At 47.1% G+C, this 20,840-nt stretch overlaps 1 protein-coding gene across 1 annotated transcript; it reads right to left on the reverse strand.

Annotated features, from left to right (window-relative positions):
• Nucleotides 1-14,631: 14,631 nt before the first annotated feature.
• On the reverse strand, nt 14,632-18,055 carry SOWAHB (sosondowah ankyrin repeat domain family member B). Its single transcript, XM_032334656.1, has one exon. It carries the CDS (start codon nt 17,736-17,738, stop codon nt 15,432-15,434), a length of 2,307 nt encoding a protein of 768 aa, XP_032190547.1. The 5' UTR covers nt 17,739-18,055; the 3' UTR covers nt 14,632-15,431.
• Nucleotides 18,056-20,840: the final 2,785 nt, after the last annotated feature.

The following is a 20,840-nucleotide window of genomic DNA, read 5'->3' on the forward strand; positions in this document are numbered from 1 at the left end:
CTGTCTCTCTCTCTCTACCTACTTGTGATCTCTGTCAAATAAATAAATAAAGTCTTTAAAAAATAAACAAAAAGAAAAGAAAGAAATTGGATTGAAAATCTCCCAGAGTATGCGGCATATCTGGTTTATTCTAAACTACTCTCTGAGAAAAGTTCTGCCCTTACTTCCAGGCACAACACAACGACTGGTTTTATGGAGTTTCTGAAAAGAAACTCAGCCTAAGCTATGTTTGCATGAGGCACTACTCTGCCCATAATCAAAATAGGCTTCTCGGGGCACTGGGGGTGACTCGGTTTGTCTGAGCATCTGCCTTCAGCTGAGGTCAAGATCTTAGGGTTCTGGGATGGAGCTCTGCATCCGGCTCCCTGCTGGGAAGGGGCAGAGCCTGCTTCTCCCCCTGCCTGTGGGTGGGCTTGTGCTCTCTCACTCTCTCTGACAAATACATAAAATCTTTAAAAAATACATGCTTCTTTCTTTTTTAATGTTAATATTGAACAAATTATATATATATATATATGAAATATACCATAATTCTTTAAAGTGAAACTCTGAACCAAAAAATAATGAAAACAATAACTAATAATGATACAATAATGATAACAATGATACAACAATGATAACAATAATGAAAACAATAACTTGTTTTATACAGTGTGAAGATTCCTCAAGAAAAAAAAAATAGAGCTTCCCTACGACCCTGCAATTGCACTCCTGGGTATTTTCCCCAAAGATACAGATGTCGTGAAAAGAAGGCCCATCTGTACCCCAATGTTTATAGCAGCAATGGCCGCGGTCACCAAACTGTGAAAAGAAACAAGACGCCCTTCAACGGACGAATGGATAAGGAACATGTGGTCCATATGCACTATGGAGTATTATGCCTCCATCAGAAAGGATGAATACCCAACTTTTGTAGCAACATGGATGGGACTGGAAGAGATGATGCTGAGTGAAATAAGTCAAGCAGAGAGAGTCAATTATCATATGGTTTCACTTATTTGTGGAGCATAACAAATAGCATGGAGGACAAGGGGAGATGGAGAGGAGAAGGGAGTTGGGGGAAATTGGAAGGGGAGGTGAACCATGAGAGACTATGGACTCTGAAAAACAATCTGAGGGTTTTGAAGGGGCGGGGGATGGGAGGTTGGGGTACCAGGTGGTGGGTATTACAGGGGCACGGATTGCATGGAGCACTGCGTGTGGTGCAGAAACAATGAATACTGTTACGCTGAAAAGAAATTAAAAAAAAAAAAAACGTGTGTTCCATAGTAAGGACCTTTCTACTTTAATGGAAATTCCGAATCTTTGCATTCTTCTAGGGGAAAATGGGGTGGGGGGAAAACTTCTTAGCTTATTTTTTATTTGAAGGGTTAATATGTGAAGACATTTAATTCAGCGTATGTGTTGGGTGTCCTCTATGTTCAAAGAACGGTGCTGAGCATGGTAGAAGCTGTAGGAACATGCTAAGGACATGGTAGGCTTCGGCATCAAGGAGATGAGGGTCTCGGTGCTGCAGTGAGGCCTTCTCTGATCATGGCACAGAGAAATGTGAACCTCCAGCCGGCCTCTCCTAGTGTAGTTCCGTAAGACACTACCGTTGGAGACTGTATGTGCCTCGAGAGAGCCCAGCCAGGTGTCCATGTGACATGACCGAGTGGGGTGGCTGCTGTGACATGACTGAGTGGGTGGCTGCTGTGACATGACCGAGTGGGTGGCTGCTGTGACATGACCGAGTGGGGTGGCTGCTGTGACATGACCGAGTGGCGTGGCTGCTGTGACATGACCGAGTCGGTGGCTGCGTCGCTCATGGTCTCTCCCACTCTAGATTTCTGGAGCATTTATTGTCATCGTACAAAAGGAAACTGAGTGTCGCACGCGACCCCGTTACCCCGGTGAGCTTGCAGTCCTGAGCTTGACAACCTGCGGGTAAAACAACCTCTTTGTCTCCTTCCTTTGTAGCCCGAAGATCAGCGGAAAACACACGCCACCGGGTGAGGTCACCACTCCACTGAGTCTCTTCCAAAGGCATCTTCGCGTCTTCAGGATAAAGGCAAACTCCCTAGCAGATCTGGGGGCCTCCAAAACCTCTTCCTGTTCCTAGCTGAGAACTCTGTGCTCATCCTCTGTGTTCGGGGCCCCCCTGTAATTCAGAGCTGCTTTCAGGTTCTCCAAAGTGGCGTGCTCTTGCCTCAGATTTTGCTTTTCAATGTAAAAAACATTGATGTAAAATTCTTACAATGTAAAATTCATCACCTTAGGGGCACCTCAGTGGCTCAGTCCTTAAGCGTCTGCCTTCGGCTCAGGTAATGATCTCAGGGTCGTGGGATGGAGCCCCACATCGGGCTCCCTGCTCAGCAGGAGGCCTGCTTCTTCCTCTCCCACTCCCCCTGCTTGTGTTCCTTCTCTCACTGTCTCTCTCTGTGTCAAATAAATAAAATCTTAAAAAAAAAAACTCATCACTTTAACCATTCTAAAGTGTGTAATTCGTGTTAGGCAACTGTCCCTGCGACCTAATATTTCCATCAGCTCCGAAAGAAACCGCCCACGCGCCCACTGGCAGCCACGCCCCAGTCTTTTCGCAGTAGGCTGCGAATCTACTCCCCATCTCTGTGGAGTTACCTGCTCTGGACCCTTCGTGGACATGAAACCAAACAGCGTGTGGCCTTGTGTGTCTGGCTTGTTTCCCTTAGCATCGTGTTTTCAAGGTTCAGCCAGGTCATAGCATGTATCAATACGTCTTTCCTTTTTATGACTGGATAACATTCTATCGTGCAAATGCACCGCGTTTCATTTCTCCATTTACCTGTTGGTGGACATGTGGGCTATTCTGGCTATTTTATGGTTAACGCTGTCCTGAGTACTTGTGGGCAGGCTTTCGTGGGGACACCTGACTGCAGTTGTGTTGCATCCATACCTAGGAGCACAATTGCTACATCACATGGTGACTTGGACGGGTGGCTCTTTAAGGAACTGCGCAACGATTTTCTCTCCAGGATATTTGTCTTGTCCCTAGGATTATTTCAAATGTGTCATCCCTTTGTCTGGTGTTTTCAGCCTTTCACGTCCCAGCTTAGACAGGACTTCCTCAAAGAAGCCTTCCCTGGGGCACCTGGGTGGCTCATTGGGATTAAGCCTCTGCCTTCAGCTCAGGTCATGATCCCAGGGTCCTGGGATCGAGCCCCACATCGGGTTCTCTGCTCTGCAGGGAGCCTGCTTCCCTCTCTCTCTCTGCCTGCCTCTCTGCCTACTTGTGATCTCTGTCTGTCAAATAAATAAATTTTAAAAAAAATCTTAAAAAAAAAAAAAAAGAAGCCTTCCCTGACCTCTTCACCTGAAAGGAGATATCCCTGAAATCTGAGGTAGAGAACACTGTTCTAGGACTCACCGTATTACTTCGCACTTGCTTGTTTCTCTGTCTTCACCAGCACACTCCAAGTCTCTGGATTCTGTTAGGAGGGGATATGTGTATCGTATTCTCTAGAAGTCTAGGAGGCACGCAGTCCACAGTGAGAAATGGTTACATTGAAAACTCACAGCATATTTTCTATTCTAAGCAAAAAAGCTGAGGTTGCATGACTCTTCCACTAAAAAAAAGTCTACATAGGGGCTCCTGGGTGGCTCAGTTGGTTAAGTGATTGCCTTCGGCTCAGGTCATGATCCCGGAGTCCTGGGATCAAGTCCCAATCAGACTCCCAGCTCCACGGGGAGTCTGCTTCTCCCTCTGACCTCCCCTCTCATGCTCTCTCACTCTGTCTCTCTCTCAAATAAATAAATACATTTTTTAAAAAAGTCTACGTAAAATGGATTTATGGAGCTATCATTGGAGAATGATAATTAATGAATTATTTATATACATGTGTATATGTACAGATATATATATATATATATATATATCACTAATGTTCATAACTAATTATTTTGGTAGCTGGTTTTCCTTTAAGTGTTCAAGAATAAAGTTTAGGGACCCTCTGTTATGCCCAGATTGAAATTGCATTAATTGGTACGAATGTATCAAAAAAACAATTCCTGCTTTTTGAGCAAGTAATTTTATTTCTGAAAATTCTAAGGAAATAATTCTAAATGCAGAAAATGTTTTATGCATAAAAGCACTGACTGAAGAATTATTTATAAATAAAATTTAAAATTTAAAAATTTAATTTTTAAAAATTTAAAGTTTTAAAAATTGGAAACAAGTTCCTTCGATAGCCAATAGAGGAATAGCTACATAAGTTCTACAGGTATTTAAAATAATGTTCAAGAAGAATCTAGAATAATGTTGTAGCAATTGTATTCTACTGTAACTACAACTATTTAAAGAGGAGGAGAACTCCGAACCTATAGTAAGAAATGTATTAAAATGCGAAATGGTATGGTTTATGTGGTAAGACAATATATAATTTTTCCCTTTTATTCCATTTTCTAAATTTTTTTAAAAGATTTTATTTATTTATTTGACAGACAGAGATCACAAGTAGGCAGAGAGTCAGGCAGAGAGAGAGGAGGAAGCAGGCTCCCCGCTGAGCAGAGAACCCGATGCGGGGCTCGATCCCAGGACCCTGAGATCATGACCTGAGCTGAAGGCAGAGGCTTTAACCCACTGAGCCACCCAGGCACCCCCATTTTCTAAATCTTAAATGTGATCCTTAAAGACTAAAGCTAAAGACTAAAACGTACATCTCTGATGAGGGTTTTGTTTAGGACTTCGTGTTGAGGGATAAAGATTTCTGTGCATTATGCGATGCTGTAGGGCAACCGATAAATCAGAAAACAGTTCTAATCAACTAAGAAAACTCTAAGATTCCCAGAAATATTGGTAGCCTTATCTAAACTTTTCCACATTCCTAATTAGTATACAATGTCCGAGGAACAGAGCAGAAGTCCGTCCTCAAACTTCCGCGAGCAGAATAATGAGCAGAACCCCCCGATTCAATGAGATTCCCGGATGCTGGCCCCAGAGATTCGGACCCACTAAATCTGGGCTGGAGTTCAGGCACCTGCCATGTTTATCTAACATGCTATGAAAAATGTGCTTTCCATCATCTTCCAAGGTCTTGACCTAGTACCTTTTTTTTTTTTTTTTTTTTTTAAAGATTTTAAGAGAGAGTGCAAGTGGGGAGAGGAGCAGAGGAAGAAGCAGAGAATCTCAGACAGACTCCCCGTCCAGCCCAGAGCCCAATGCGGGGCTCATCTCACGTCCTCGACATCACGACCCCAGCTGACACCAACAGTGGGAAACCCAACAGACCAAGCCACCCAGGGGCCTCTGATCTACTTCTAATTCGGAAGTGGCCCATTGTAATGAACTCTGCTATGGAGGATAAATTCTGCAAAATTCGCCAACCTATGGCAGAGTTGACCTCTGCAACCCCAGGATGGAAGTTTTACAGAGCACTTCACATCAGTTTGCTTGCTCTCAGGAAAAAGATAGAAAATAGAAAAAAAAGAGCACGAAAATGCCTTTGCTTTAAATTTGAACCAGTGTCTCGTGTCTTGCCACTTGGGATAATAACAGGTGAGCAGTCACTTATATTGTTTCTGAATTGGCCCCTCTGATAGGTCCATTAATATAAAAAACTACAGAGGGGCGCCTGAGTGGCTCAGTCTGTTAAGCGTCTGCCTTTGGCTCAGGTCGCGATCCCAGGAGCCCCACATTAGGCTCCTGGCTTAGCAGGGAACCTGCTTCTCCCTCTCCTTCTGCCTGCTGCTCCCCCTGCTTGTGCTCTCTCTCTCTCTCTCTGATAAATAAATAAAATCTTTAAAAAAAAACAAACGGGCTAAAGAATCACTCTGAACTTCCATTCCTAATTTCAAGAGCCTCTGCTCTTCAGTTACGTTGCCCAGGGACTTTAGATAAACAGTGACGATATCTCATCGGGGGCTCAGGGGGACCTTATCATCTTAAAACTTGGAGAGTCTGGCTGTCTGGCGAGGACTGGTCTCCCAGGGATGCCCTAGCCGTGAGAAAATAGGGCATCCGTGCATTCCGTGTGATCACAGTCCCAGCATTTGCCAAATACATACCCAACAGCTTGGATTCTGTGCTGGGAGGAAAAGGAGATCTTTGCTGGAAGCTTTCACCTGATTCTAAAAGGAATTTGCTCCCTTTGTAGCCCACCCAGCGTTCTACTTCTCTATCAGGCCTGGAAGAAAAGCACAGTGATTGCTCAAGGGTCACGAAGTAAAGCTTGTAAGGAAAAAAACTGCTTCAACAAACCCTTCAACTGTTGTGCTGCTATCATTGTCACACTAGATAATTGAACTTCTTCCTCATTTCTCCCTTTGCTTCTTACCTCGGGTTAAGGGGCTGGTGCCGTGTGTACCTCTACCTCTTCGCCTCTCCAGAGAGCATCTCTGTGAAACTGGTAGGACGGGGGAGCTGCTGGAGCAGGAGACTGTGGAGTCTTTGGAAAACCACCAGCAGAGGGGCCCGGGACTCAAGATACCCCTTTAAAACTCAAGGGCTGCTGGGATAGACTTCCCGAAGGCACTTGCGCCTTTATTCACCTGACCAGGAAACAGCCTGTGGACATCCTTGACTACCCTTGTGCATTTCCTTGCTGCGGGGAGCCTGGATTTTGCCTAGTAACAACCCATTTGAGATTCCCATTGGCTGTGACTGACTGACCTTATTTAGTGATATTGGCAACACCCCCTTGTTCCATTGAAGGGATAACTATCGGTGGGCATTTAGATTAGAGGTGGTTCAAGAAAGGGATGGTCAGTAATATATTTAACGTTCTAGCTTGAAATAATTTCAAACTTAGAGAAAAGTGGCAAGAACTATACAAAGAACTATCTACCCTTTACTCCTGTTCCTCAAATGTTAACATTTTATCATCTCCGCTCTGTACTTCCCTTCCTATCTAGTAATAGACTCATTAAGAACAACTTTGGATTTACAGAAAAATTGAGGAGCTAGTACATATGGCCTCCCCCCCCACACACAGTTCTCCTATTAGAAACATTTTACACAGGTATGGTACATTTGTTACAATTAATGAACCAACATTGAGAGTATATTGCTATTAACTGAAGTTTTACTCAGATTTCCCTCATCTTTACCCTCTGGCTGGTGTCACTTTAACTTGATTCAATCTTTCTGAAATATGAGCTGGTAAATGTATCAAAAAACATGAAATTGCACCTGGGAAAATAGCCAAGGAATAAAAGAATCTCGTAGTTATTTTTTACAAAGATCAGTACTATTTATAAAAGTAAGAAATGACCCAAATGTCAAAGAGTAGGGGGATATCTAAGCAAACGATCATATATTAACATAGTAATATACTTCTGGCTATCCAAAATGTAAACTAAATTGCATTTGTTTTGAAAATTGTTTTAATATATGGAATATGCTGTTAAGGAAAACAGTGCAAAGCAAAATACAGTATATAAGCTGGTTAGAATTAGGCAACCCAAAGTTCAAAGGGAATGTAAGGATTGGAAATTATTAGAATTTACTCTAATTTATTACTCCATAGATTATGTGACTATGTCTGAATTGCTTTTAAAATTTATTATTAAAAAATACAACAATAGCAATTTTTATCTTCAGAAAATGCTTTAAGTAAAAGATCTTTAATAAGATATACTCTAGAAGATAAAAATATGGCTAGACTCCCTTCTGCATTCTGATGTTGAGTGATAAAGTAGTTCCAAAATATTCCCTCGAACTTTCAGGAAAAATAAAGATAAAACTAGACCAGTGCTACTGGTAGATCTAGTCCATTTTGAGTTATAACCAAGTATAGTCAACGTTCTTCAACCTTATCTGTCCCACACCTGTCTCGTGTCTGCCCCACAAGCAAACAGAAAAGGTACAGGTGGGGAGATGGGCTGTCACAGCTGGGAGTTCGCGCCCGGCTCCCTTCCGTGGGTGGCACCAGCGACCAGCTTCCCGGAGGCGGGGCCTCTTGCCTGACAGCTCGCGCACCCAGAACAATGGGCAAGGAAGCTGGGCAAAAACTAAAGAAAATTATTGCTTCTACTTACAACTAGAGGACTTCTACTTATCAACTAGAGGACTGTTTTGTCTTTAAAACGACTTCTAAAATAATTTAACACTTAATACATTTGGGATATGCCCCAAAACTGCCAGAGAAAGGAAGTGACCCTGATGCAAAAGCCTGGTCTGCAGATGCATTTTAACCTGCCCCACATTCAGCGGTCTGAAGACATAAACTTCTCTTTATCTGGAACTCAATATTTAATGCCCAACTCAAATGGAAAAACAACAATACATTAAGTAATAAAACAAGCTGGAAACTACTATGCATAGCATGGTTTCATTTTTGTTGTAAATTCTGGAAGGACACACACAAAATACTATCAGTAATTACCTTAAGGTAGAGAAATGAGGGCAGCTTTTGTTTTCCTCTTTTCTTCTCTTTACCTGTGTTACTTGATCTTTTTTGCAATAAACATGTATTATTTGTATAACTTTTAAATGCCTTAACATATGCAAATAGATGTAAAACTTCTAAAACTCCACCTTTTGTCAACTGACTTTTGTTCCTTGCATCCAAAATGCAGCTATAATCAATTTTCATAATGATGAACACAAAGCACTTAAAGATCCGCATGGCTTTTTGAAACACATAAATCACTTTCTGCTTAGTTTTGGACTGAATATATTTAATTAGGATTCAATTATCTTAAACTATTAATCATCTAAAGCATATGTGAAAAACCTTATTAACTAGGATAATTTGTTAGTGAAAGCAATCTATTTCCCAAACCTACCAGATAATGGGAATATTTATTGTGGTACCATCCCACATCATGAAATACTGCTTCACGGATGCCTCCTCATCAAATGTTTCTATTTCCGTTTATGAACACCAACACTCCATTACTTCAAAGCCATTTTCCATAAGCCAAAATCTAGATGCTGTGGCTTTACATTTATAGAGGATAGGATTTCCTCAACTTTTCTCAACTCCTAGAAAACAAATAAAGGCATAAGGAGTTTCGAACTGAAGAAAATACCCCACAAAAACCTCCAAAAGCAGAACTGGAGTCGGAGAGGTGCCACAATACAGAGGAAAACATGAACTATGGCCGAGTAAGACCATCTGTGCCCACAGTGCGGGATGGCCAGGTGACACCCGCCCACAGTGCGGGATGGCCAGGTGACACCCGCCCACCTGTTCTGCCCTCTGCTCTTCCAGGTGCCCTTGAGGAGGCTTTGAGCTGAAAACACCTGGACGCGAGAGACCACAAGAAGGTGTAAGGTGACCCGCATGTCAGAGAGAGTTATGGTCAGGTAGCACCTACTACAACTTCTGCCCCCAGAAATGTGTCTTTGTCCTGTGCTTAGAGAATTAATCCTTTTTTCAAAAAATCACAGGCTGTTGAGGATTAGGATTTAGTCTCTGGATTGGCTGCTTCATGCAGACGCTTTCCTTTACTAACACTCTGGAAGATGTCTTTTTTTTTTTTTGAAGATTTTATTTATTTATTTGACAGACAGATCACAAGTAGGCAGAGAGGCAGGCAGAGAGAGAGAGGAGGAAGCAGGCTCCCCGCTGAGCAGAGAGCCTGATGTGGGACTTGATCCCACGACCCTGAGATCATGACCTGAGCCAAAGGCATAGGCTTAACCCACTGAGCCACCCAAGCGCCCCTTGAAGTTCATTTTAATTAAAAACTCCAAATACTCTGATCTACACACCCTTATGTGTCTAGACACCTTATGTGTCAAGCCTAGGTCCTTGGACCATTAAGGAAATGGGTCTGTTTCTGGCCTAATTCCCACTGATCTCAGCACAACCTTGGCTGGCTCCATCTCTTAGGCAATGAGACCCCTCCTGGGATGGTGGTAAGTCGCTTGTTCAGTACATTCGTGTCCCTGCAGACCCACGTTACTCGACAGCAAAAGACAGGGGCTCACTAGAAAGCTAAATAGATTTGAGGACATAAGTAACCAAAGTCTTCAAGTCCCATAAGGTTAACGATTATGGTTTCAGATGAAGTAATAGCATTGAAATACCTACTAGAAACTGCTAGATTTGGGACTGTTTACTCATCTGAAGAAACAGAACACAGAGAAGGATTAGACCCTCTCAAAAAAGTGTGCACTTTGGCCCCAACATCATTTTCTTGCTTAATTGAGGCATAATTTACAGATAGTTAATACCTTTTTTTTTTGAAACCCAACTCTTGAAAGTAGAAAAGAGGAATCAGATTTGGAGGTAGGAATCAAGAAGTACTATTTTTCAGATCAAAGAGAAGGACTAGTTTGATATGTCAGTATTTTTTTTTTTTTAAGATTGTAAGTAATCTCTATATGCAATGTGGGGCTCGAACATGCAGCCCTGAGATCAAGAGTTGGGTGCTGTACCAACTGAGCTGGCCAGGGGCCCCAATGTCAATGATTTTTTTTTTAAGATTTTATTTATTTATTTGACAGAGAGAGATCACAAGTAGGCAGAGAGGCAGGCAGAGAGAGAGAGGGGGAAGCAGGCTCCCCGCTGAGCAGAGAGCCTGATGCAGGACTTGACCCTAGGACCCTGAGATCATGACCTAAGCCGAAGGCAGCGGCTTAACCCACTGAGCCACCCAGGTGCCCCAATGTCAATTATTTTTAATCCACTTCAGTGAGACTTTATTTTGACCAAGTTAGTGGGATTCTGATAAAGTTTACTGAGTAGCTGAATGAGATATTTAAATTTTCAAATGATGGTGGCTTCACACAGCCACACACTCAACTCCCCATAAACCTCCCCTCCTTAGAGCTTTGCCTGGGTTTTTAGTTCCAGGCCAGAACAGAGCTGCTAATTTGGTAAGTGTCAGTTTATGTGACTTCAATTAGATATAATTGTTTAATGACACATCATAATAGCTAATGATCATTACACACGAGGGGTAGTTAAGTAGATGTTTTCATCAGAAATGAGAAATGCAAGCGTCTTTTTAATGTAAGAGTATAAGGAAAAATGTTTGATTAGCAAATCTTGTTCTTGTAGAATCTTTTTAATCAACTAGAGGACGTTTTTGTCTTCAGCATCGATGGAAATTTAAAGTGAACAGTATATTGTAAATGGTGTTTAAAATAGTTAACAGTTAACTTACTCAAGATTTGCTATGTGCCAGGTATTTTCTAAGGGTTTTGTATTAATTTACTTGATCGTCTCAAAAAAACCCAAAACCCCAAACCCAAACCCAAACCCAAACCCAAACCCAAAACCAAACCATCTTAAAAACGAGAAAACTGAAGTTGAAGGTCTTGTCCAAGCCAGGACAGGAACCCGAGGCAACCTAGCTTCATTGTCATGAGGTTAAGTACTACACTTTCCTATGCGTTCATTACACATTTTTAATCTTTTGCTTGATGTGAACAAGTAAGTACACATATGGACTCTGCCATGCTACCCAGCCTGTAGGGAGTTTTACACTCTTAGCCTCACCAGGAACCTAGACCCTCATCATAGTAATGAAATGGTGTAAGCACTGGACCAGGGCATTATACAGATGGAAGGAAATCGAGCCTGTTGGATCTTACCTAATTCTTTCTAATTCTTATCAACCACATCCGTGTCTCCGACTAGAATTTGCTTTGCTCGTTGCAGACTGCCAGTCTAATCCACCTTATCCAGATGCTCGAGTCAACATTCCTAATAGTTCCCATATGAAACCGAGACACCATAATAAACCAATCTCTGCTTCTCGCTTGTCTCCCTTACTATGCAAGAATGGCTCACGTCAGCCTACATCTGTCATTCCCCGGCAGTCAGCTGTCAATGATTCCCCTCTGCCTGGGTCAGTGGTTCGCAAACTTGTGCGGGTTTTTACTGTGGTGATGGTTGTGAAAATACTAAAAACCACAGAACCGTTGTGTATTAAATAGGTCAGTTGTAGGGTATGTGAATTGTATCTCAATAGTATTTCTACAAATTTACAATCAAAAGCATCTGGAAATCTTGGCATGCTATGTGTAACATCCTGAAATGCTGAACCATAAGCAATTTTATGAGCAGGAAGTAAGAGTGTGGTATATACCATATATATCAGCTAGATTGAAATTCACTACTTTACAACTCTCTCTACAAAAAAGGCAAATGGTTGAGCTATGATTATCAACAGCTTCTGATGTTGACTTCATGGTAAATTGCCATTTTTACATTATTGTGTTGCCTTCCACTACTTCCTAGCAAAGAAGCATTAACACCACTGAAGACGTAAGAAAAATGTGAAAGGGAAACTTGTAAACTGACTACATCCTGTCTGCTACATTGAAATCTATTTTTGTCTTCATATTAAGGCTTTAGGAAAACATCTATACTTGCCATAAGACTAAGGTTTTCTGGAAGAGTTTTGACAATTCATGGCTTCCAAGAAAATGCCTGTATGTCTTGACCTCGCACAAAAGACCCTTTTTTCAACCTGGCCTTAAATTACCTTTCCGTCTTTGTCTCTGTCCACACCACCTCACTTCTGCCACACCGCAGTGGCTGTGTGTTCCCCACAGCCCCAAGTGTCCAAGTGTCTCCCAAACACATCCTGAAGCTTATACTCAATGAATATTCTGGAATATTCTTTCCTACTTTCTCCTCTTGGCCCTTCCAAGCCCACCTAACTTCCATTTTATCTTCTTGATTTCCCTGGTCCAGGAAAGTGCCGTGAAAATGGGAAACATATCTGTCTTACCGGATGTTGAATTTCCAGCTTAAGAACAAAGCCTAGTATAAAGAAATACCCCTTTCTCTGTATTCTCAGAGTCTAGATGCATCTATCCACCTACCTCCTGCTGCTGAAATGATTTCTCAGTGACCCTCCTTCCCCAGTAGACTGTGAGTTCGTGAAGGCAGGAATTGTATCTTTATCACATAGTAATGTGCCATACATATCTGCTAAATTTTGATGAGCTGAAAATACACTCTCCAATCTCCAGACATTCAAAGTCTTCAGGAAAAATAAAACATTCAAACAATTTCCTAAAATACCATGTGGCAAAAGCTGTAAGTGAGGTGTGTACACAGCATTATGAGAATTCTGACGTATAATGACAATTCTGACATATAACAAGAATTCTAAATAACCTTGGAGGTTATTTAGCCTGGAATCTTCTTAGACACTTCACAGTTGATCTGTCCCTTGAAAAATAAGGGTAAGGTCACCAGTTAAACAATGAAAAGGATTCTAAGCTGAGGGAATCCAGCACCTAGACAGAAACTGAGAGGGTAGGGCCATTAGCACTCCAAGAGGTCTGGTATGGCTTGCGTGTGGGGTTCGTGGCAGGGAGTGGCTGGCAGGAGGCTGGAAAAATAGGCTGGGCCTGCCAGGCCTCCTCACCTGGACTTTATGACATGAGCAAGAGAATGACACAATCAGATTTGTATTTTGCTCTGCTCGAAGCACCTTCTTCTGCCCTGCCCCCTCCTAACATCCATGTTTACCATATGAGAGAGTAGATCAAAGTCATAGGTCTGATGTGTGGACAAAGGCCAAAGCGACCTGAATCCTCACGAGAGTCGATGTGAGATCCACACCATGTTTTCACCAGTGAACTACCAGTCAACACCAGGGCTATGCAAATCATACGCTGAAGCAGATGTGAAGAATGTGGCAGAACCAATAAAGCTGGTTTCTTTGGAAAGTCAGCAGCATTCACTCAAACATTCCCCACCTCCGTGAAGCCCTCACTGATTTTCACAGCCCAAAGAAATCTCTCCTCTGAAAGTCTCTGCAGCACTTAGTTTTGTGCTTAGGACAGTTTACAAATTTTTTTCTTGCCTTGTGGTTGCTTTGCTCTCATTCCTGGTGTCACCTTTTTTCTCTGTCTCATTTTAAAAGCTTGTGTCTAAAACAAAGCAGAGACACCTTGGGAGCAAAATAAGGTATAAATAAATCAGCAACAAATCTCATTAGATTTTAAGTTAAGATGAATTGTTAGCTTTTACGTTTCAAGAAGGTGAAGTCACTTAGACTTATTTTTTATATCTATCTTGTGTTTGTTTTCTCACAGAACAGATATATTTATTTCAGCAAAATTCTAAGTAAAATTCCAAAGAAAGAAAAATATTTGACACTCACTGAAACACAATGTTGTAAAGAAAAAAGTGAACAATAATCAGCATACGTACAGTAACTTATAAAGATGGGTTGATAGTTTAATGGGGGAAAATACTCAAAGAAACACACAAATATTGTGAAAATACAACATCACTGCCACAGCACATGAGAACATTCCATAAAAAATTAACAATTTCCGTATGGACATTTACTTTTTCAGTCCTCTTTAAATTTCTATTCTGAAATCTTGATATTCTATTGCAGTGTACAGAGTAGCCATTCATTCTCTCATTCCACAGACCAAACACAAGCAATTAAAAGGAACACTTCCTGTTACAGATACAGCGCTTCAAGGCTAATATTTAATCTTAATTGGCATAAAGTTGAGTGCAAATAAAATCATACTTTTAGCAGCTGAGAAAATTCCTGGGGGAGAAGCATTCACCTCTTAACCCTTACTGCTTCCCCAGAATATGAACGGTGGCCCTCCAACCCTACTGAGAACGACCAACGCTGATTTTGCCATTTGTTACACGGGGAGTTTCCATGAAAGATGGTTTCAGCAACTATGCAAATGAACCAACAGCTTTTACATTTGGAAAGTTTCCCTTAGGTTTCTTTTTTTTTTTTGAAAGCAGGGCCTGAATGTCAGTCACAGCTGGATGGTACCTAACCTCTTCTCTGCTCCTGGAGCCGAGCCCCAAACGAACCAATCTCACACATCAGCCACCCGGGGCTGCATGCAAAGGCAGGCCAGAAGCCAGGGATGAGCAATCTCTTAATTCAAGAGCTCCCCTCCAGTAATAATTTTATTTTCACTGATTTGGGAAGGGCGTGAGGAAAGAAGGAATTGAAAGGGAGAGAAATACGGGAGAGGGAGGGCAGGGGGAAGAAAGGAGGAGGGAAGAAAAAGAGGAAAAGGAGAAAGCAGGAGCTACCTGATTTCAAACCTGGTGCTTTCTACTCTCAGCCAAGATTGATGCTCCAAACAAGCAGAAGCGGGAGAGCTACTGGCCAGAAAGGATTTTATCTGAGCTTCATCAATCCCTCAAATTGCCTCTCTTTTTCTTAGACATCTGTTCCCCGTGTAGCCAAGGCCTGGGGTAGCTGCTTTGGACCACAGTGTGGCTCCGGGTGCCCAGGACTGTGCTGGTGGGTGGGGAGGGGGGACCTCCTGGGTTTGAAGCACCTGCCTCTGCCCCCTGTGTAGGTTTCGCTGGTGCCAAGACTTGGGCTGTCCTTAAGCCTGGATGACCCCTGCGGTCTGGGATGTGCTGACACAAAATCCAGGCAGGTAAACACTAGCTGACCCTCTTACACGATCTTACCAACCCCTCAGGGATTTTTCTATGGCCCCTGCATTTTCTCACTGAACAGCTCAAGGTGTGGCGGCTGCCTGTTCCAAAGAGGGGAGCACCTCAATCACTGTACTCTTCTCTTTCCCTTGGACTGGGGAATTTCTCATACTGGTTGGCCAACTTCCATTTGCTGTGCTGATTTTTGAGGAGTGCGGCAAAGGAAGTCTTCCGGGTGATATTTCTAGATATTTCCCGGCTCTTGGCCTTCCTGGTGGGGGAAGAGCTTTGGACTAAAGGATACACCCGGAAAATGGGCCTGCCCCGAGGGGCTTCGAGGAGCTGCCATATCTCCCCAGAGGTATTACTGGCCAGATACTGCCATGGCTTCTTCCCGCTGCTGTCCCGGATGTTCACCCGAGAGGCCAACCTTTGCACTAGCAATTTGATGACCCCCTGGTGACCATGGATGGCTGCAAGGTGCAGAGGGGTGTATCCACAACCGGACTTCACATTGACATCAAGGGTAATCCCTGCTTTCCGGGTGCTGGAGACGAAGTCCTGGAGTGCCCCGAGGTCCCCGTGTTTGGCCATCCAGTGCAAGGCCGTGTACCCCGTCAGGAAGTCTCTGTGCAGAGCCAGCTGCGGGTCCTCCCAAAACAAAGTCAACACCTGAATCCAAGAGCCACTGGCAAGCTTCACAATCCATTCGTGCTCCCTGGCGTCCAGGGGGACCACAGATGACTTGTGCTCAGAAGGTCTGTGCAGGACGGCAGCTGCAGACTCGTCCCCAGCCCGGGCCCAGGGGCTGTGTGGCCGACCCCGCTCAGCAAGAGAGGCCTTAATGCCCACAGGTCTGGGTGTCAGAGCAGCATCCACTCTCGGGCTGGGCCCTGCTCCTGCCTTGGAGGGTCTCCTGGACCGTGGTGGGCGACGGGTCCTTTTCAGCAAGTCCTGCTCAAGATGCTCCTCATCGGAAGAAGACAGTTTGGCTCTCCCTGCCTGAGAGCTCCTCCTGAGGGATCTCCTGAACTTGGGAGCTGGCCAGGGCAAAGACTCCTTGGGGTGGCCTGCAAGGCCGTTAGCCTCCGTTGAGCCTTGCTGAGAGCGGTGACCATCGCCTCTGCTCCCGAGGCCCTGAAGGCTCTTGCTGGGACTTCCCTCCTTGGGAGAAAGGCCTCCCGCTGCATTCCTGCGCTCTCTCCAATCTGGGGTTCCCAGAGCAACCCGCAGCCCCTCTTCGGAACCCCCGGGAGACTCTCTAGGCCCACTGCTGCTCTCCTCGCTGCCGTGGCTTTCTTGGTCCACAAAGTCATCCAGGTCTTGCAGGGACAGCTGACAACGAATGCTGCGGAAGACCCCCCGCGGAGGGCTCTCGGGACGGGGCTCCGGGTCGACAGGAAGGGCGGGAGGAGACGCAAGCGCGGGGTCTGGAGGCTCCGAGTCAGGTTCCCGGACCCAGAGGCTCAGCCCCGAGGGTAGCTGGAGGAAGCTGTCCGGCAGCACCGACCAGGCTCGAGTGGGGCCGCGGTCCCGGGCCTCGGGGATCTGGGGGTGTCTGGCCACCCACTCCCAGGTGCGCTGCCGCTGCTGCTGCGGGGTGGAGTCGTGCAGCGAGTCCGGGGCCAACAGCTCCGGCGGGTCTCCGGGGGAAACCGGGCGGGACAGGGGGGCCGGCGGGGAAGCCCGGCTCCCGGCAGCCTCGACAGCTGCAGGAGGCGAGCCGGGCGCTGCGGACCCCGGGCCGCGCTCAGCGGACGCGCCCTCCGGCTGCTGCCCCGGAGCCCCGCGGTCGTCCCGGGCCGGCGGGCCGCGCGCCGGCCGCTCCCCGGCCGGGCTGGGGCCCGGGGCTGCTCCGAGCAGGGGCTCGCCCGGCGGCCCCTCCGGGCCGTTCTGCAGGCATTCCCGGCAGCAGCGGCCCCGCGCCTCCGCGGCGGCGCACCTCGCGCCCGGCCCGTGGCCGGAGCCGCCCCCCCGCCCGCCGCCCGCCGGGGCCGCCTCCGGGGCGCGTCCGCCGCCACCTGAGCGCGGGGCCTGCGCGGCGGCCCCCGCGGGCTCCTCCTCCGGCTCCTGCTCGCGCCGCCGCCGCCGCTCTCCCCCGCGCGCGCCTTGCGGGGCGCAGGACGCAGCCCCCCCTGCAGGGGCGGGCGCGGGCGGGTCTCGGGGTCGCTGCAGCTCCTCCTCCCCCACAAGGTCCCTGTACCTCCTCTTGAGCACCACGTACTTGGTGCCGTCGGGGTCCTGGCGCACTGCGGCGACCGAGTTGACGAAGCCCTTGAAGAGCTCGCGGCGGCGCTGCTGCTGGCCGGGGGGCGCGTCGGGGTCCCGCAGGAAGCTCTTGAAGTGGCTCAGCAGGGCGGCGTTGGTCACTCTGCCCCCGGCCTGGCACAGGAAATCCAGCAGGGCCTCCTGGCTCAACTCTCGGGCCATCCCCGCGTCGGCGCGTCCCGGCCCCAGGTGTCGGCGCTTCGCCCTTCCTGCGCTGCCCGCGGCCGGCCGAAACCCCGGCCTGTCCTGTGTCACCTGCGCCCGGGGCGGCGCCACCCGCCTCCATCAGCCGCGGAGGGCGGCGCTGCTCGCGGCCCCCGAGAGAGCCCAGAGCCGCACGGGCTCCCCGGGAAGAGGCCCCCCCGGGTCGGGCCCCCCGCACGCAGCCCGGGCGGCAGAGGGCGGCTCCGCGGGCCTCCCGCCGCCGGTCCCCGCAGCGAAAGTTGCCGCGATAGGTCGGAGTCGGCTTCACCTGCGCGCTGGCGACGCCTCCCCGGCTCTGGGGGAAGGGCCCGGCCCGCCTCCGCCTGTCCTTCCGCCCTCTGAGGTCTGCCCTGCCCCGCCAGCCCGGCCGAGTCGCGCGGCTGCGGGCCGGGGGCGCGCGGGGGGCGAGGGGCCCGCGAGCCGGAGCCCGCAGCGACCCGCTGAGCCGAACGCGCAGCCCCCGGGGCGGGGCAGACCCGGCAGGTGAGCGACCGGCCGCTGCCGGGGGTCTCGGCACGGAGCAAGCGAAGGCGTGGACGGTCCGCGCCGGCCTCTCCGTGTGCGTAAGTCCTGGCTACAGCCGCTGGGGGGGAAGGTGCGAGTCCGCGGGCGCGCCGCGGTCCCCGGAAAGGTGCCTTTCTGACCGCTCCGGGCTGGGAACTTCGGATTCCCTGAGGCCGTGCCGAGGTCGGGGGACTCGGTGTGCGTGCCCGGGCTGCAGAGAGCCAATGCACCCAAGTGTGTACCGAGAAGAGAAATGAACTCTGCAACTTACCGGTTGGCTTCGGCCTTTCTTCTTCCTAGCGATGGTCTCCCGTTACGGAGAACCCGGGTTGACAGCTGATGGCCCGGCAGCTTTAAAGGAACAGGAATCGCGCGGTGAAGGTGTTTGTTTCCTCCAGAGTCTGTGAGCAGAAGAGATTTTCGCAGGGTCCCCTCTGTGTTGGCTTGAGTAGTGGTGTCTCTTCTCTCCGAATGTGAGGTCCCCCCCCCATCTCCACCTCACCCCCACCCCCACCCCCGCACCTTGGAACTGGTGAAAATATTGCAGTCTTGCCTGGTTTGACCCCACTGCTCCAAACCTTCTAATGGCTGCTTGATTCTCTTCCTAATTCCGAGTCCATGTGGCCCAGAGCTGTCTCTGGGAAAAGCAGCACTTTTCCTAACGGCTGCTTTCCCCTTTCAGCTGATCTGTCCACTTCTAGGTCTTTCTTTAGTTGAGGTCTTTGAGTTGAGATCCTGTTTGACAGTCCTGTTTCCATGCCCAAGGTTCTTTCATTGTTTTGTCTCTATACCTTTATGGTTCCATGCCTTCCCCTAGGGTACTCTCCCTACGGTGAAGTCTCTCTTTTCTCCTGCTCTGTCCTATCACTTACCTCTCCTGTACGCCCCCTTATCTTTTCCCCCTTTCCCTTCTGCTCTACTATGTTTGGTTGTTTCATGAGTCCCTGTCCTATGTGCTAAGGGAGGTTATTGAAAGTACGTTGGCCTGACAGTTGTCAACAAAGACCAAGACCAACCTTAGTGACCACTACAGAAGCCACGTTCGCTGACCTTCATCTTAAGTCCCCAGTAGTCCCCTGGTACTTTTCCAAGAAGGAACTGGAATCCTTGGCTATAAATTATCTAGGTCAGAATGAAGGACTGGGAAACATTTTTGTCTACTTTTGGGATTTTCTGTAATTCACACCCAGTACTGGGTTGAGAGGGGGGATAGTACTTTTCACTGAAGAGAAACATTAATGTCAAGCTTTTAGGATGGTTGTTAAAATAAACATTTTGTATTAAATTTTAGCTGCCTTTTGTGTTTATTTCCTGGTGTGGAGCCCCGATGGGACTGAGAGGCATGTCCACCCATAGGGCAGGAGGGATTCCAAATGGAAAATTCAGGTGGGTATTTTGGAGGGGCAAGTGGAAAGAACCTCCCTTCCCCCTTTGGTATTTTTCAAAACTTCTGGTTAAAAGGGGGTTTTGTGGCAAGGAGGAGGGATGATACGGACTTCGAGCACTTGAATGGACTGGGAGAAAGAAAGGGCTCATCGAGGCACGGGTGTTGGAATCAGATTAGCTTTAGTTAAGGGTGGAATGAATAGGTCTGAGAAGCAGAAGCAAGGAAAAGGCAGGGAAAAAATCGCTTTGCTTTAGGTTTCTGGTCGCACTAGGGTTGAGCCCCGAGACCTCCTCTCCTCCTCTTTCGCTCACTTGTCCCAGGTTACAGGATGGAAACGTAGAATGTTCTTCCCCTTACCTCAGGGAGCACTTTTATGCCTCTCTTACATAAAGTTCATCATTTCCAGAAGTATTTATGGAGCAGCCATGCCATTCTGGCACTACTAGAAATGGATCTAAAGAAGAAAGCTTGCTGGGGAGCTCACTATGCATTGGGAGCAACAAACAAGAGAACTGGCATGAACCTGTTGTAAGTGACTTACCAGAGATGTGCACCAGAGGCCGGAGAAGCTGAGGGGTGGTGCGTACCGGAAGGACCCAGGCTTAGCCTGGGGGATCAGGGCAGTTTTCCAGTAAGAGGCAACTTTGCATAGAAGAGATGAAGAAGAGGCAGAGGAAACATTGTGCAAAGGCACAAAGATTTGGCTCAGCGTGGCATATTTGGGGAACTAACTGCGAATAGAACTACTTGGCTTTAAGGAAGACTGTGTGGACAGGCTGGAAAGGAGACTGGGAAAGTAGGGCAGAGTCAGAAAATGAGGGCCTGGAGCATGGGGTGGGGGGCAGGCTTTGAAGAGTTGTGGGGAAGGTGGTGGCCTGACCCTATTCATACTTTAGAAAGATCATCCCGGAGGCAGTGCTGCTTTGGAATCATGACCCATATTAACAAGTAAAAATAGTACATTGCAGAACAGTAGTGTATTTAACCAAAGATGCCGTGGGTTGTAGGATACATTTTGGTTTCTGAGATGTTAAATATTGGGCGGGGGGGGGGGGCTGCCTCTTAAGGGAGAAGAAATACAGGGGCACCTGGGTAGCTCAGTTGAGCCTTGAGTTCTCGATTTCAGCTCAGGTCATGATCTCAGGGTGGTGGGATCGAGCCCCACATCG

The sequence above is a fragment of the Mustela erminea genome, chromosome 2 (genome assembly GCF_009829155.1).
Source record: "Mustela erminea isolate mMusErm1 chromosome 2, mMusErm1.Pri, whole genome shotgun sequence".
NCBI lineage: Eukaryota > Metazoa > Chordata > Mammalia > Carnivora > Mustelidae > Mustela > Mustela erminea.